General features: G+C 43.2%; 2 protein-coding genes across 2 annotated transcripts; one reads left to right on the top strand and one right to left on the bottom strand.

Annotated features, from left to right (window-relative positions):
• Positions 1 to 794: 794 nt before the first annotated feature.
• Positions 795 to 14,847, bottom strand: LOC111952599 (dynein light chain roadblock-type 2). The gene is made up of 4 exons (XM_023971440.3): positions 14,715 to 14,847; positions 1,682 to 1,757; positions 1,231 to 1,398; positions 795 to 1,061 (listed from the first exon to the last, which is right to left on the bottom strand). The coding sequence occupies exons 1-4, from the start codon at positions 14,715 to 14,717 to the stop codon at positions 1,018 to 1,020; spliced, it is 291 nt and encodes a 96-aa protein (XP_023827208.1). The 5' UTR covers positions 14,718 to 14,847; the 3' UTR covers positions 795 to 1,017.
• Positions 14,848 to 14,851: 4 nt separating this feature from the next.
• LOC111952598 (26S proteasome non-ATPase regulatory subunit 7) lies at positions 14,852 to 17,860 on the top strand. The gene is made up of 8 exons (XM_023971439.3): positions 14,852 to 15,005; positions 15,439 to 15,530; positions 15,688 to 15,780; positions 15,884 to 15,981; positions 16,124 to 16,204; positions 16,342 to 16,433; positions 16,608 to 16,806; positions 17,077 to 17,860. The coding sequence occupies exons 1-8, from the start codon at positions 14,932 to 14,934 to the stop codon at positions 17,335 to 17,337; spliced, it is 990 nt and encodes a 329-aa protein (XP_023827207.1). The 5' UTR covers positions 14,852 to 14,931; the 3' UTR covers positions 17,338 to 17,860.
• The last annotated feature ends 210 nt before the right edge of the window (positions 17,861 to 18,070 follow it).

Genomic DNA, 18,070 nt, shown 5'->3' with positions numbered 1-18,070 from the left:
TGTTCTAGCCTAATAAAAGTGAGCCAATACCTGGAACACGAGGAGAGGCACATGTAGACCACATCCCCACCTCCAGAAGTAGTGGTTGTGGTGGAGATGTACTCGCTATGGTCACTAGTAACATTTCCCTCGTTCTCTTTATATTATCACACCCACATACAGGCTCAATTCTGAACATCTGTTTTGAAAGTGTAAAAAACAAGTATACATTTTTGCACTCAATACTGTAAGTTGCTCTGGATAAGAATGTCTGCTAAAATGTAAAATCACAAAACTGAGAATGTGCTGTGACAGCCCACATATGCCCTTTGCTGGCCTGATCTGGTAATTGATTTTAGTCCACACCATAGATTTATACCAGAGTGGGGTATTCTGGGAAGCAGAATTATTAAATTAGCCAGCCAACTTTGATAAAACAGCCACACGACTTTGATTTTCTGATTAAGAAAGCTACATTTGTACATGGGTTGTTAAGTCATTGATACTTCGTTAATTCTATAATTCCCCCKAAAATACTTATTTCAAACCATTTTGGACAGTTTGCTAACTCAATCAGGCCCCAGGAAGCTCTTTTAGAACAAACAGTTGAATGAAACATGTCTGATACTGCTGCTCAGTGGTTACTCTGACCATACACTACAGCTCTGTCTCTGACACATTGACCTTCCTCAGTTCTTCTACATTGAATCTGAATTACTTTATTCTGAGTTAATCTACCCTCCTTACATAGACTATATTCATATCAACATACAGGGGTGGGCACGGGACATAGGAAAATAGGACATACACAATGCTCCAATTGTTATGACGTCCTTGTTTCTTCCCAATTTTTTTTATTAATGACAATGGCTAAGAAGGAGAATGAATAGAATAAGGAAACATATTACAGKGTGGAAAAAGGAGAAAATGCACAAAGCAAAATATGTGGTCCAAGTTAAACAAAACATATATTCTTAACAGAGACAAAGATCAGTGTGTGAGGAGCTACTGCCTGACTCTCACAGGAACCTCCTGGGGCTATTCACTGGGGTTCTGGATGACTATCAATAGATACTCCTTGTCTGGAAAAGAGAGGAGGAGAAACTGTAAAATCCCTAAATGTGTTTCATTACATTTTAAATATTAACAATGAATCAAATGATGAGCACAATATCAACATGTCAGATACATAGATGATCTTCACGTGGATGGGCGTCCCTTGAGAACCTAAACCACCTCTGCTACACTCACCAGGTGCCACCATGATCTCATGCTTCTTGGAGCGGATGCGGAGGAAGGTKAGGTCGTTCTGAGGGTCGATGTCTCGGACTGTGCTCCTGGCTTTCATAGTGAGCTGGTGCAGSAGACCAGCATACTGCACCGTGGTGGAGTTGTCTAAGGTAGTTCTGATTGGGATACCTGAGAAAGACCAACACACAGCATCAACTTTATAATWGAGAAGTGATGAGACTATTACTAATTAATTAGCTTGCTACATAAATTCAAATGGTATGTCTGACGCCCAGGGGCTACAGATGAAAATTAGCAATCTAGCTAAATCTGGTACAATGGCATGTTGTACGTGGTCCCTGACAAATAAAAGTAATCATCATGTTGTGGCTATAGGTTACAGCTCCTATAAGGGGATGTAAACATGGGATTGTAGAGAGGGATGCTGTTACTTCAGTGTTGTCTTGCTTACCCTCGGCATTAACAACTATTGTTCCAATTACACCTTTGTGAGTTTGAATTCTCTTTAGTGTTTCTTCGACTTCTGCCTGTTTATGGAAGAAAATAAAGTGTCAGTACAGCAGCMTTGCCTCACTTGGGCTCCCGAGTGGCACAGTGGTCTGAGGCACTGCATATCAGTGCAAGAGGCATCACTACAGTTCCTGGTTCGTATCCAGGCTGTATCACATCCGGCCGTGATTGGGAGTCCCATAGGGCGGCGCACAATTGGCCCAGCGTCGTCCGGGGTAGGCAGTCATTGTAAATAAGAATTTGTTCTTAACTGACTTGCCTAGTTAAATGTAAAAAAATAAAAGTCTGACCAAGACTCAAGACATCAAGCAGCTGATTAGCTAGCTATTCCTACTGACAACCAATAGCATAGCTAACATTAGCTAGCTACACTATATTTACAAAGGTATGTGGACTTAGTGGATRCAAATTAGTGGATTTGGCTATTTCAGCCACACTACTTGCTGAAAGGTGTAAAAAAAATTGAGCACACAGCCATACAATCTCCATAGACAAACATCGGCAGTAGAACGGCATTACTGATAAGCTGTGACATTCAACGTGGCACCGTCATAGGATGCCACCTTTCCAACAAGTCAGTTCATCAAATTTCTGCCATGCTAGAGCTGCCCCAGTCAACTAAGTGCTGTTATTGTCATGTGGAAATGTCTAAGAGCAACAACGGCTCAGCCGCAAAGTGGTAGGCCACACAAGCTCACAGAACGGGACTGCTGAAGTGRGTAAAAATCATCTGTKCTCGGTTGCAACACTCACTACCGAGTTCCAAACTGTCTCAGCACAACAACTGTTTCACGGGAGTTTCATGAAATGGGTTTCCGTGACCAAGTAYCCGCACACAAGCCTAAGATCAACATGCACAATTCCAAGCGTCGGCTGGAGTGATGTAAAGCTTGAGGCCATTGGACTCTGGAACAGTGGAAACGTTTTCTCTGGAGTGATAAATCATGCATCACCATCTGGCAGACCGACTGACAAATCTGGGTTTGGCGCAAGCCAGGAGAATGCTACCTGTCTGAATACATAGGGCCAACTGTAAAGCTTGGTGGAGGAGGCATAATGGTCTGAGGCTGTTTTCATGGTCCGGGCTAGGCCCCTTAGTTCTAGTGAAGGGAAATCTTAATGCTACAGTGTACAATGACATTATCTACAATTCTGTGTTTCCAACTTTGTGGCAACAGTTTGGGGAAGACCCTCCTGTTTCAGCATGACAATACCTGGGTGCACAAAGCGAGGTCCATACAGAAATGGTTTGTTGAGATCAGTGTGGAAGAACTTGAGTGGCCTGCACAGAGCCTTGACCTCAACCCCATCGAACATCTTTGGGATGAATTGGAACGCAGACTGCGAGCCAGGCCTAATCGCCCAACATCAGTGCCCAACCTCACTAATGCTCTTGTGGCTGAATAGAAGAGAAGCAAGTAACGCAGCAATGTTCCAACATCTAGTGGAAAGCCTTCCCAGGAAGAGTGGAGGTTGTTATAGCAGCAAAGGGGGGACCAACTCCATATTGATGCCCATGATTTTGGAATGAGATGTTTGACGAGCAGGTGTCCACACTTTTGGTCATGTAGTGTAGTTACTAACATTTATCTAGCAAGCTATCGTTAAAGCGGCAATCAGCAGTTGAAACGATAAAGCGAATCCCAACCACTGTTTTGGTAGAAAAGCGGGGGGATGGGGSTGTAGAAATGTAACCAAATTTAAAGACCGAGCTATGGATGCAAAGATTGACCATCCATGATATCAAAATTATATTTTTTATCATGTTCCTCTTCCTAGTATCCTGATGGCTAATGTCCAATCGCTGGAAAATAAACTTTGAACTCCGAGCAAGGCTTCAATTGCAGACGGACATCAGGGAATGCTGTGTCTTTGTTTTTACTGAGACTTGGCTTACAGACAATACAATCAACTCTGTTATTCAACCAGACGACTTCTCCATATTCCAACTGGATCGAACTGCGGCTTCTGGTAAGAGTCGGGCGGGGGTATGTTTCCTCAAACAATTCCTGGTATACCGAAGTTGAAAACCTCTCAAGCTCCTGTTCACCTGACCTGYAGTTTCTGATGCTGAAATACCCCACTATATGCCGAGGGAATTCACATGTGTTATTATCACAGTTGTTTGCATAACGCCACAGTCACACACCAAGGCGGCACTCATCGAACTGTACAAGATCATTAGCCAGCAGAATCCTCTCCCCCGGGTTCCCAAGTGGCCTAAGGCACTGCATCTCAGTGCTAGAGGTGTCACTACAGACCCTGGTTCGATCCCGGGCTGTATCACAAACGGCCATGATCGGGAGTCCCATAGGGCGGCGCACAATTGTCCCAGTGTCGTCCGTGTTAGGGGTGGGTTTGGCCGGGGTAGGCAGTCATTGTAAAATAACAATTTGTTCTTAACTGACTAAAATAAAACCCTGCATCTTGTCGTGGGTGACTTTAACCAAGCCCGTTTTCTTCATGTCACCATCCTTCCCTACAAGAGGATCTGCTGTGCTTGACCATGTATACACAAACATCCGTGACGCGTACAAAGCCATCCCCGACTTCGGCCAATCAGATCACGTCTCTCTCTTCCTACACACAGCAACTCGAGAGAGAGCCACCAACACAGAGAATAGTGAGGCGCTGGACAGAGGTAGACTCAATTCCGCAGGATTGTTTGGAGAATACTGATTGGAATATGTTCAAAGATTCATCCACCCAGGACTCATCCATCAACATTGAGGAATATACATTGTCAGTCGCAGGCTTCATTAGCAAATATGTTGATGGCGTTGTACCCACAATAACAATCCAGACATACCAAATACCCTGGCTGAACGGAGATATACGTACAATGCTGAGTCAGTACCGCAGCATTCAATGTCAGCGGAACAAACCCCGATAACTTGGTGGTGTGTGACGCATAAAAGGCAAGCAGGTACGAGCTCCGCAAATCCATTAGGGACGCAAAAAGACAATACAGACTGTTCGACAACTCCGACTTAAGTCGCATGTGGAAAGGAAAATCCCTCCCAGACGAGCTTGGCCGCGTCCTCTGAGTGTGTGCTGGCGGTAAACTTCTGACATATTCAACCCGTCCCAGGCTGTAGTCCCCACCTGCTTTAAGGAGACCACCATCGTCCCAGTGCCCAAGAAAAAGGTGACATGCCCAAATGACTATCGCCCCGTCACGCTCACCTCTGTCATCATGAAGTGCTTTGAGAGGCTGGTCATGGCCCACATCAAGGCCAGCATGCCAGYAACACTGGACCCACTCCTATTTGTCTACTGCTCCAACAGATCCAAGGAAGATGCCATTTCCATCGCTATTCACACAGCAGTAACACATCTGGACAAGAGGAACATCTGTGAGAATGCTGTGGGGGGCCAGAGGTGTCTTAAGTCCTCTGCTGTACTCCCAGTTCACCCATGACTGTGTGGCTTTGCACGACACCAACTCCATTATCAAGTTTGCTGACGACACCCCGGTTGTAAGCCTGATAACCAACAACGATGAATCAGCCTATAGGGAGGAGGTAAGTGAACTGCCATTGTCATAACAACCTCTCCCTCAACATCAGCAAAACAAAGGAGTTGACTTCAGGAAGCAGAGGGAACATTCCCCGATCCCCATCAATGGGACTGTAGTAGAGAGAGTCACAAGTTAAGTTCCTCGGCATTCACTTTACCGAGGACTTGTCATGGACCAACAACACCACCACTCTTGTCAAGAGGGCACAAGAGCATTTATACTTCCTAAGGCGGCTGAAGAAATCCGGCATGCCGCCCCGGGTCCTCTCCAAATAGTACCGCTGCACCATCGAGCACGTCCTGACCGGTTGCATCACAGCCTGGTACGGGTATTGTTCCGTCCACGACAGCAAGATCCTCCAGCGGTTGGTGAAAATGGCCCAGAACATCACCACCCATCCAGGACCTCTACTTGAAACAGTATTTGAGGAAGGCACACAGCATTATCAAGGACACCACACCCCAGCCACGAGCTGTTCTCTCCCTTACCACCAGGCATACGGTATTGGAGCATGAGGTCTGATACCAACAGGCTCAGACAGTTTCTATCTACATGCCATCAGACTGCTGAACACTTGAACTGGACTGATCACGTGCTCTGATTTCCCACACCTTATCACACATCACTGCTGACATCACACACATCCCCCCCCCCCCCCTCAATCTACACACAACACCCCATGATGACAAAGCAAAAACAGGTTTAGACATTTTTGCTAATTTATAAAAAATAAAACTGATTACATTTACTTAAGTATTCAGACCCTTTACTCTGTACTTTGTTTAAGCACCTTCGGCAGCATTACAGCCTCGAGTCTTCTTGGGTATGATGCTAAAAGCTTGGGATGCCTGTATTTGGGGAGTTTCTCCAATTCTTCTCTGCAGATCCCCTCAAGCTCTGTCAGGTTGGATGGGGAGCATTGCTGCACAGATATTTTCAGTTCTCTCCAGCGACGTTAGACCGGGTTCAAGTCCGGGCTCTGGCTGGGCCACTCAGAGACGTGTCCCGAAGCCACTCCTGCGTTGTGCTTAGGGTCGTTGTCCTTTTGGAAGGTGAACCGTCACCTCAGTCTGAGCGCTCTGGAACAGGTTTTCATCAAGGACCTCTGTGTACTTTACTCTGTTCATCTTTCCCTCGATTGTGACTAGTCTCCCAGTCCCTGCCATTGGAAAAACATCCACACAGCATGCCACCATCATGCTTCACRGTAGGGATTGTACCAGGTTTCCTCCAGACGTGACACTTGGCATTCAGGCCAAAGAGTTCAATCTTGGTTTAATCAGACCAGATTATCTTGTTTCTCTTGGTCTGAGAGTGTTTAGGTGCCTTTTGGCTAACTCAAGCGGGCTGTCTTGCCTTTTACTGAGTTCTGGCCACTCTACCATAAAGGCCTGATTGGTGGAATGCTGCAGAGATGGTTGTCCTTCTYGAAGGTTCTCCCATCTCCACAGAGGAACTCTGCAGCTCTATCAGAGTGACCATCAGGTTCTTGGTCACTTCCCTCACCAAGGCATTCTCCCCCGATTGCTCAGTTTGTCTGGGCAGCCAGCTCTAGGAAGTCTTGGTGGTTCCAAACATATTCCATTTTTAAGATTGATGGAGGCCAATGTGTTCTTGGACCTTCAATGCGGCATGTACCCTTCCCCAAAGCTGTGACTCGACGCAATCCTGTCTCGGCGCTCTATGGACAATTCCTTCGACCTCATGGCTTGGTTTTTGCTCTGATATGCACTGTCAACTGTGGGACATTTTATAGACAGGTGTGTGCCTTTCCAAATCATGTCCAATCAATTTACCATAGGTGGACTCCAAGTTGGAGAAACACCAAGGAAGATCAATGGAAACAGGATGCATGTGAGGTCAATTTTGAGTCTCATAGCAAAGGGGCTGAATATTTATGTAAATAAGGTTGTTTTTTTCATAAATTTGCAAAAACAATCAAACCTGTTCGCTTTGTCATTATGGGGTATTGTGTGTAGATTGCTAAAAAAAAGGCTGTAACATAACAAAATGTGGAAAGTCAAGGGGRCTGAATACTTTCCCAAGGCACTGTACATGCAAAAAAAAAAGTGTTATTCTACTGCCACTGTGTGTTCTTTATTTACTTTTTAAAAAACTATTTCTTACTGTTGCATTCTTGCGAAGGAACCTGCAAGTAAGCATTTCGTTGGACAAAGTATACTATGTGTATCTCATACGAGGAGGCTAAACAGTGTTTGTTGACATTTACTCTCTTTACAAACATTGGCGTAAAACAAGGTTATATTTTGGGCACTGGTGGGGTATGTCAGTTGAACTAAGCTCATGAGGCACTTAAGTCATATTCTTCAAAAATCAATAGGTACATTTCATACATTTTTGTCCAAAAATTGATGTAGCAACTGCTGATTTGCCTTTTTTATTTTTTAAGTGCAATGGGTTCATAGCCACGGGAAGTACGGGTGCTGAAGGTGCTGCAACACCCCCCCCTGGTAGTGCGATGGTAAAATTGCAAGAATTTGTGTTGCAATAAACTATTAAACCACTTTTCAATTGCATTATTGATATAAATTATACTATATTTATATGGTGCCCATTCTGCAAGGAGAGCTCTCAGCTCTGTTTTTGTTTGTGATATGCTCTTATCTGTTGTGGGGGTTTGGCAAGCTCTGCTGTATTATAGACAGTTTGCGTTAAGTCGGTTCTTTCTCGCTCCCTCTTTTCTCACCCTTGTGGTGGATATCAAGTGATCTAGAGTAATGCTCGCAAGTTCTCCACATTATTTTCTATTAGTTCAGAATTCTAAACTTGGCAAAAAGGGAATGGGAACAATATCAAATAAGGTACGTGGCATTCTCTCGCCCTCGGTTCGCAGGCCTGCTCTTGCCTATGTCAAACACGTAGGTGTACTAGCCCATTAGTCTAGCAAGCAACACAGTGAGTGGTGCTTTCCACCAGCTGGTGCTGGATCGAGGTGAGCGCTTTTCTCCGCGATGGATCGCATTGCTGTCCATTTGCTCAGTTTTAATAGGCACAATCTTGGTAACAACACCCCTCGTCATTTCTCTCACACACCTGTTGTAATTATGCAATACAAAGAAATGTGCGCTCTGACGATGGTATATTACTAGGTGGCGCGCGAGTTAAGTTTGGGGAAGCTTACAATTTTTTTCTACCGATCTGCGTGGCAATTCTGATTTTCATGTGCATTCATTTAAAATATTTTTGTCAAGTGGTTACAAATACAAATCGGAATTAAAATGATACATCTAAAAGTAAAAATTCCACTAATGCTAGTGGACCAGCCTCTGCTATATGGACACAATGATTGGTGGCTAAAGAAATGAACGCATAGAACTAAGAGAGCCTACGTCAATGTATCAGTAGGCCTATAATTGTCAACTAAGTAAAAATACATAAAGCCGAAAAATAAAAACACAAAATATCCTGATGAATGAAATGATTTGTGGACTACAGGAAAAGGAGAACCGAGCACGCCCCAGACAGGTCTGTAGTGAAGCAGTTTGAGAGCTGTCCACACCATCGAGAGCATCCTGACTGGTTGCATCACCTCCTGGTATGGGAACTGCTTGGCCTCCGACTGCAAGGCACTACAGAGGGTAGTGTGCACGGCCCAGTATATCACTAGAGCAAAGCTTCCTGCCATCCAGAACCTCCATACCAGGCGGTGTCAGAGGAAGGTCCAAAAATGTTTCAAACTCCAGTCATTCAGGTCATAGACTGTTCTCTCTGCTACCGCACGGCATCGGAGCACCAAGTCTAGGTCCAAAAGGCTTAACAGCTTTTACCCCCAAGCCGTAAGACTCCTGAACAGCTAATCAAATGGCTACCTGGACTATTTGCATTGTCCCACCCCCACTCATTTTTATACTGCTGCTACTCTCTGTTTATCTATGCATAGTCACTTTACCTCTACCTACATGTACAGTTTGGAAACACATTCATTCCAGGATTATTCTTTATTTTTACTATTTTCTACATTGTAGAATAAATGATGAAATATGAAAACACTTATGGAATCATGAAGTAACCAAAAAAGTTTTAAATAAATCAAATATATTTGAGATTCTTCAAAGTAGCCACCATTTGCCTTGACAGCTTTGTACACTCTTGGCATTCTCTCAACCAGCTTCATGAGGTAGTCACCTGGAATGCATTTCAATTAACAGGTGTTACATTTCTTTCCTCAATGCGTTTGAGCCAATCAGTTGTTGTGACAAGGTAGGGGTGGTATACAGAAGATAGTCCATATTATGGCAAGAACAGCTCAAATAAGCAAAGAGAAACGACCGTCCCTCATTTAAGACGAAGGTCAGTCAATACGGAACATTTCAAGAACTTTTGAAGAAACTTTAAGTGCAGTTGCAAAAACCATCAAGCACTATGATGAAACTGGCTCTCATGCGGACCGCCATAGGAAAGGAAGACAGTTACTTCCTGCTGCAGAGGATAAGTTCATTAGTTAACTACACCTCAGATTGCAGCCCAAATAAATGCTTCACAGAGTTCACGTAAGACACATCTCAACATCAACTGTTCAGAGGAGACTGTGTGAATGAGGCCTTCATGGTCYAATTGCTGCAAAGAAACCACGAAAGGACACCAATAATAAGAAGAGACTTACTTGGGCCACGAAATACGATCAATGGATATTAGACCGGTGGAAATCTGTCCATTGGTCTGAGCCCAAATGTGAGATTTTTTGGTACCAACCACCTTGTCTTTGAGACGCAGAGTAGGTGAATGGATGACCTCCGCATGTGTGGTTCCCACTGTGAATCATGGAGGTGTGATTGTGTGGGGGTGCTTTGCTGGTGACCATGTCGGTGATTTATTTAGAATTCAAGGCACACTTAACCAGCATGGCTACCACAGCATTCTGCAGCGATACGCCATCCCATCTGGTTTGCACTATCATTTGTTTTTCAACAGGACAATGACCCAACACACCTCCAAGCTGTGTAAGGGCTATTTGACCAAGAAGGAGAGTGATGGAGAGCTGCATCAGATGACCTGGCCTCAACCCAATTGAGATGGTTTGGAATGAGTTGGACCGCAGAGTGAAGGAAAAGCAGCCAGCAAGTGCTCAGCATATGTGGGAACTCCTTCAAGATGGTTGGAAAAGCATTCCAGGTGAAGCTGGTTGAGAGAATGCCAAGTGTGCAAAGCGGTCATCAAGGCAAAGGGTGGCTATTTTGAAGAATCTCAAAATATATTTTGATTTAACACTATTTTTGGTTACTACATGATTCCATATGTTATTTCATAGTTTGTCTTCACTATTATMCTACAATGTAGAAAATATATATCTATTTTTTTAAATCCTTGAATGAGTAGGTGTGTCCAAACTTTTGACTGGAACTGTACATATTACCTCGACTAACCTGTACCCCCGCACATTGACTCAGTACCGGTACCCCCTGTATATAGCCTTGCTACTGTTATTTTATTGTTTAAATATGTTATTCTTTTTATTTTATTTTATTTTTTTACATTCAGTTTATTTTAGTAAATACTTTAACCCTTTTTTCTTAACTGCATTGTTGGTTAAGGGCTTGTAAGCATTTCACTGTTAGGTCTACCTGTTGTATTCAGCACGTGACAAATAGAATGCAATTTGAAAGAACCTGCATTTTATTTGTCATCTCTACTATTCATCTCCCTAGGCCTGTCTGCCTTTTCTATCGGTCTTGAGCTAACCCTAGTGAAGTGGACCATGGTAGCCTATCAAATCTGTGTCCAGCCCAATGACTGTATATATGAAGGTACAGCCCGACGCTGTCGCTAGAGAACTTGCAACGTTATATCAACTAGCCTGTTCTCAGTTTCCAGCACCAGTGAGCATGCGACAAACATAGCTGTTTTTGCACAAAGGGAAATGTGTTCATGTATTTTAAGACCTCTCCATTCGATATAGGCCTATGGGATCCTCAGAACATGACATTTTGCTCTTTCACACCGATGCCTGGTGATTATGAAGGGGGATAGTGTACATTTACATTTACATTTAAGTCATTTAGCAGACGCTCTTATCCAGAGCGACTTACAAGTTGGACGTGTACAGTCAAGACAATGTTTTGAGAATGACAAATATTAATTTCCACAAAGTTTGCTGCTTTAGATATTTTTGTCAGATGTTACTATGGAATACTGAAGTATAATTACAAGCATTTCATAAGTGTCAAAGGCTTTTATTGACCATTACATGAAGTTGATGCAAAGAGTCCATATTTGCAGTGTTGACCCTTCTTTTTCAAGACCTCTGCAATCCGCCCTGGCATGCTGTCAATTAACTTCTGGGCCACATCCTGACTGATGGCAGCCCATTCTTGCATAATCAATGCTTGGAGTTTGTCAGAATTTGTGGGGTTTTGTTTGTCCACCCGCCTCTTGAGGATTGACCACAAGTTCTCAATGGGATTAAGGTCTGGGGAGTTTCCTGGCCATGGACCCAAAATATCAATGTTTTAGTTATCACTTTTGCCTTATGGGAAGGTGCTCCATCATGCTGGAAAAGGCATTGTTCGTCACCAAAATGTTCCTGGATGATTGGGAGAAGTTGCTCTCGGAGGATGTGTTGGTACCATTCTTTATTCATGGCTGTGTTCTTAGGCAAAATTGTGAGTGAGCCCACTCCCTTGGCTGAGAAGCAACCCCACACATGAATGGTCTCAGGATGCTTTACTGTTGGCATGACACAAGACTGGTGGTAGCGCTCACCTTGTCTTCTCTGGACAAGCTTTTTTCCAGATGCCCCAAACAATCGGAAAGGGGATTTATCGGAGAAAATGTCTTTACCCCAGTCCTCAGCAGTCCAATCCCTGTAGCTTTTGCAGAATATCAGTCTGTCCCTGATGTTTTTCCTGGAGAGAAGTGGCTTCTTTGCTGCCCTTCTTGACACCAGGCCATCCTCCAAAAGTCTTCGCCTCACTGTGCGTGCAGATGCACTCACACCTGCCTGCTGCCATTCCTGAGCAAGCTCTACTGGTGGTGCCCCAATCCCGCAGCTGAATCAACTTTAGGAAACGGTCCTGGCGCTTGCTGGACTTTCTTGGGCGCCCTGAAGCCTTCTTCACAACAGTTGAACCGCTCTCCTTGAAGTTCTTGATGATCCGATAAATGGTCGATTTAGGTGCAATCTTACTGGCAGCAATATCCTTGCCTGTGAAGCCCTTTTTGTGCAAAGCAATGATGACGGCACGTGTTTCCTTGCAGTTAACCATGATTGACAGAGGAAGAACAATGATTCCAAGCACCACTCTCCTTTTGAAGCTTCCAGTCTGTTATTTCGAACTCAATCAGCATGACAGAGTGATCTCCAGCCTTGTCCTCGTCAACACTCACATCTGTGTTAACGAGAGAATCACTGACATGTCAGCTGGTCCTTTTGTTGCAGGGCTGAAATGCAGTGGAAATGTTTTTMGGGGATTCCGTTCATTTGCATGGCAAAGAGGCATTTTGCAATTAATTGGAATACATCTGATCACTCTTCATAACATTCTGGAGTATATGCAAATTGCCATCATACAAACTGAGGCAGCAGACTTTGAAAATTWATATTTGTGTCATTCTCAACTTTTGGCCACGACTGTATGAAAGATTTTTCAAATACTGGGAGGAACTATCATTCACAATGGATTAAGAAAGGTAGAGGAAAAAATTACTGAAGTTCACCTTATTAGTGGTGATAAGACAAACAGAAATCCCCAAATGGGCACCCTCCTACATTTGTGTGCAGCAGGCCAGGTAGCCTACTTCTACGCATGCTCAGGTGTAGAAGTAGGACAGAGAAACCACACAGAAAATACAATGAAAAAAGTGATGGTATGAAATAAACCAAAACAATTTTCTCAAGTGTAACAGGTTGTGCACTCTGCAAACACTGTTTCCACTCAGAGAATGAGAATGGTAAATGACTATAGGCCTAATTAATCCATGCACTAACAAATTTATGTAACCAAATGGGGATTAACGGTAAATGTACTATTGGTGACATATGTAATGGGGAATTGACAAAAATAAAGGGCAAACAAGACAAAACAATGAATTGGTGGGACAGCTCAGCGCATTCTGTAGGGCGTTCACTCACTGCTGTACAATGTAGAGAAAAACAGGGCAAATTCAAGAGGGTGCTACAAAATGAATGTCAACTTAGTTTTCTTTGCCCCATGTCATTATAAATTACATTGTTCTCTACAATATTAGAACCTTAGTGTACTTGACAGTGTTGATGAAATAAGAATGTTAATTTGTTAGTTTAGACTGCACTGCTCTTGGTTGTATCGCTTCTATATTTGGCATTGTGAGGTGGTACCGTTTAGGTGTTTCCGCTCGGTGGAGCAAACAAAATCAACTTGATACCTTCGTAATTTCCACCTCCAGATCCTTCATTGCCTATATTGGGAATCAATCTACATGGATAGACATTTCTATGACGATTATAAAGGGAAAGACTCAAAATACACATAGAAAACAGGAACAGATTGTTTTCGGAGAGGATGGATACTGAAATTCAGTCTCTTAGCTTTGTAAATAAATATATTTAGTCCCCGTTTTTGTATTCAACGGATTTCATTTAGAAAAAGCCCATGTTTTTACTCAAACCTGTGATGACATTCCATTCACATGCTAAATTCTCAGAGTAAATCATCTAACATTTTAACCATGTGGTAGAGGCATGGGGTTTGGACTATTGTTTTTCTGATGGAATTCTCTATTGGATGGATAAACCATTTGTGTAAACCTTTTAATTCATTTTATGGGTGAACGCCATACATTATGGAGAGCTGAGAGCATGCTGGAGAGAGACATGCCAATATATTCGCCACATACCCCTCCCCTTGTCTAAWTTTTTTTTTTAAATAAAGGTGAAATTTAAGAACAAATTCTTATTTACAATGTCAGCCTACCCCGGCCAACGCTGGGCCAATTGTGCACCTCGCTATGGGACTCGCAATCACGGCCAGATGTGATAAAGCCTGGATTCGAACCTGGGACTGTCTCTTGCACTGAGATGCAGTGCCTTAGACCGCTGCGCCACTCGGGAGCCCAAGATTCACACACATTTTAGATGCATTGGTTTTCACTGACAGCCACATCTCAATAATCAGCTAGGCCCATTGCCATGCCCTCTGCCCAAATTGAGGTCTTCACAACTAGGCATATAGACCTACATGCTTGTGATTTTAAAACAAGCCACAGCTTTAAAATAAGCTAATGATCCTCTGTGGCTAAGTCACACTCCCTGGTGACATATTTTCTATGATTTGTATTTACTTCCTCAGCACCTACTCAAAACATCTTCCTGCGGCTATGAATGGATTGGCAATGACATCAGTCATCACTATTTGTTGTTTGGCCTGCCTGCACGTAACACCTCCTTCACATAACTATTATTGAACTAGCTAACTACTTGAGACAAAACATTTCATGTTAATGAAATAATAACTTTTACCATATTTGCAGGTGCTGAATAACGTTAGCTGTCAAATCAATGTTGTTGTAGTCTAGCAAACAGCTTCCAAAGATATTCCTTCTACACTACCGTCGCGTTCTATTCAGTGGTTATGTTGCTACGTAGAAACGGAAGTAGCTAGGRATTCGACAGGAAGTAGCTACCTAGCTAGACAGCTAGCATCACAGAATTTGGTTTCATCCTCAAACACTTCAAAATGCCGGACTTAGCGGTAGAAAATGTGGTTGTCCATCCACTGGTGTTGCTCAGCGTGGTGGATCATTTTAATAGGTATGTCATTAATAATATGTTTCCAAATCCTATCAATTCGTTACCTCTTTGCTAACTTGCCACTTTTTGTACTAGATGATGTTGCAGCCAGGCCTAGCTAGCCAGCTAACCCTGCTGAGTCAGAAACTCATATGAAGCTGTGTATTTGTTAGCCATGACAGTAGCATAGCTAACTAGTTAATTTTGGCTAGTCAATTGTATTTATAGGCCACTCACTACCTGTTAGTATTAGCAAGTAACAACTGATTTCTGAATAATTGAAAAACAATCAGTCAGTTTCGTAGAGCACAACGTCATTTATGTATCAGGATAGCCAACTTAGCTAGTGCCGGGGTAAAAGTAGTTATTTTGACTTTAGTCTTAGAGGAAATGTTTGATTTCCTCCAAGACATCCTTTGGTATTGATTGTGTAAATGTTATGTTGTTTTTACAGAATAGGGAAAGTAGGCAACCAGAAGCGAGTAGTGGGTGTTCTCCTCGGCTCTTGGCATAAGAAAGTCCTTGATGTGTCCAACAGCTTTGCAGGTGAGTTCTTCTCCTTTAATCTTGTAACGTTACTAAAATAACCTGTTATGTCATGTGGCTAGTTTATAACATTTGTGACGGCAGTGTAATTATGATGACAAAATGTTTAGCTACATAAGCCTGTAGTTGGAGGCAATATTGATTGGATTTTCTCCAGTGCCATTTGATGAGGATGACAAGGATGATTCAGTGTGGTTCCTGGATCATGACTACTTGGAGAATATGTACAGCATGTTCAAGAAAGTCAATGGTGAGAACACACTATTCATTGGTACATTTTAACTATATACATTCAGTCTCATCGACTTCTACAGTCATCCTATAAGATTCTCAAACCTTTCCCTTCTTTCCAGCCAGAGAGAGGATAGTGGGCTGGTATCACACGGGTCCTAAACTACATAAGAATGACATTGCCATCAATGAACTCATCAAGCAATACTGCACCAATTCAGTAAGTGATTTCAACCCTGTAAATATTCCACATTAATAAATACCAGTAAGACATATGTTCCATCTCCTGATGAAATTGTATTGATAATGCAGCAGAGAATTTAACAATGACTGTGTTTTGTATGGGACTTTCTCCCTCTCAGGTATTAGTGATAATTGATGTGAAGCCTAAGGACCTGGGCCTGCCAACAGAAGCCTACTTTTCTGTGGAGGAAATACATGATGTAAGTGGAGCATAGACTTGTATGAGTCTAAATGACAAAATCAGTCAAACCCTGTACCAGCCAACCCCGAGGTCTCTGGGCTGATTTTGGACTAGGCATACAAGTGATCACAAGTTCTTGTTACTTTACTTCTCCAGGACGGCACTCCGACCTCCAAGACGTTTGAACATGTGACCAGTGAGATTGGAGCAGAGGAAGCAGAGGAGGTGGGCGTGGAGCATTTGCTCAGGTACGCATGATCTTTTAACTGGACCACACACACACGTTCCACATACCCATCTTTCTTTCTCTTTTACTCACACGTACAATAAAGCATTTCAGGGAGTCTTCTGACTTCCAGTTTAATGCCACACTGAATTCGACATCCTTTTCTTTCTCCTTTGATATATTCTCGTGTCCACAGAGACATCAAGGACACAACAGTGGGTACTCTGTCTCAGCAGATCACCAACCAGGTACATGGCCTGAAGGGACTCAACTCCAAGCTGCTGGACATCAGGTCTTACCTGGAGAGAGTGGCTGCAGGCAAGCTTCCCATCAACCACCAAATCGTTTACCATTTACAGGACGTCTTCAACCTGCTTCCCGACGTCAACCTACTGGTATGATGGGGTGTGGGAGCAAGGGGGATAGGGGCAGGGGGGGTAGGCATGGTAATCGATTACCATTTATTATTATTTTCTGGGGAAAGAGTGCACATTGATACATTTTCATTCTCAAATAAAATACATTCAGGTTTGAAGGATCTACTATTTCATTACATTGAACAGGTAGCCTGGCATTTTCCACCAGATTCCTTGTTGTGTTGATCAAATCCCCTGGTTAGTTAATCATAATTCACAATGCCCTAATCCTGCCACTTCTCCCTGCAGGAGTTCACTAAGGCCTTCTACCTAAAGACCAATGACCAGATGCTGGTGGTTTACCTGGCTTCCCTTATCCGCTCAGTGGTGGCTCTCCACAACCTCATCAACAACAAGATCTCCAACCGTGACGCAGAGCGGAAGGAGGGACAGGAGAAGGAAGAGGGCAAGAAGGAGAAGAAAGAGGACAAGGAGAAGAAGGACGAGAAAGAGAAAGAGAAGGAGAAGGGCGACTCCTCATCCAAGAAAGATGAGAAGAAGAAAAAATAAGTGCACACTATTTTGGCGTGTGTCTTATAAACCACCCTATTCCCCTGGATAGTGCACTACTTTTGGCCTGAAATACATGTCTGCGTATAAGGTCTAGCTAAAAGTAGTGCTCTGTATGGTGTCATTTGAGACTTTGTCATAACTGGCATAATAACTATAGTGCTGAGGGTGAGAGGATGGTTGTGTATTGGATGTTCTCTACAATGAGAATGTTTGTTCTGGGCTGCGTTCAGTAGGGCACAACGTTAAGGAACGCTCAGATAGAAATGCATATTGTAGAACCGACATGCCTCTCTGATGTGAGCAATCACATCAGCTCTATTCTGTTATTTCTATCGGTAACGTTCAGTAAATTCCCCCCTCCTGAATGCGACCCTGGTGGTTTGTGTCTTGCATGTATGTACGTACATACAGAGACAAACAATTGCCTGGGAGCTCTTATCTTTTGTATGGTGAAAAGGAACATTACATTTCTGTATCACTCATTAAAGTTGGGTCCTATTAAATAATTTTATGTTTCCAATTGGCAAATGTTTTTTTTTGTCCCTTGGATGTGTTTTGTACTGTATAATATGTAATGTCATAGAAACACAGGGAGGAGAATTGTGATGTTAAGCTGCCTCCCCTGCAGTCTTGCCAGGCATTTGTGTGGAAGACAGGGCTTGTTTTACATTGCAGCCGACAGTGCAGGCGACTGTCGACTGACTGATCTACAAAGAACCTTGCATCATAA

The sequence above is a fragment of the Salvelinus sp. IW2-2015 genome, linkage group LG26, assembly GCF_002910315.2.
Source record: "Salvelinus sp. IW2-2015 linkage group LG26, ASM291031v2, whole genome shotgun sequence".
Taxonomy (NCBI): Eukaryota; Metazoa; Chordata; class Actinopteri; order Salmoniformes; family Salmonidae; genus Salvelinus; species Salvelinus sp. IW2-2015.
Note: the sequence above shows the minus strand (reverse complement) of the source record. Positions and strands in the feature narration are given on the sequence as shown.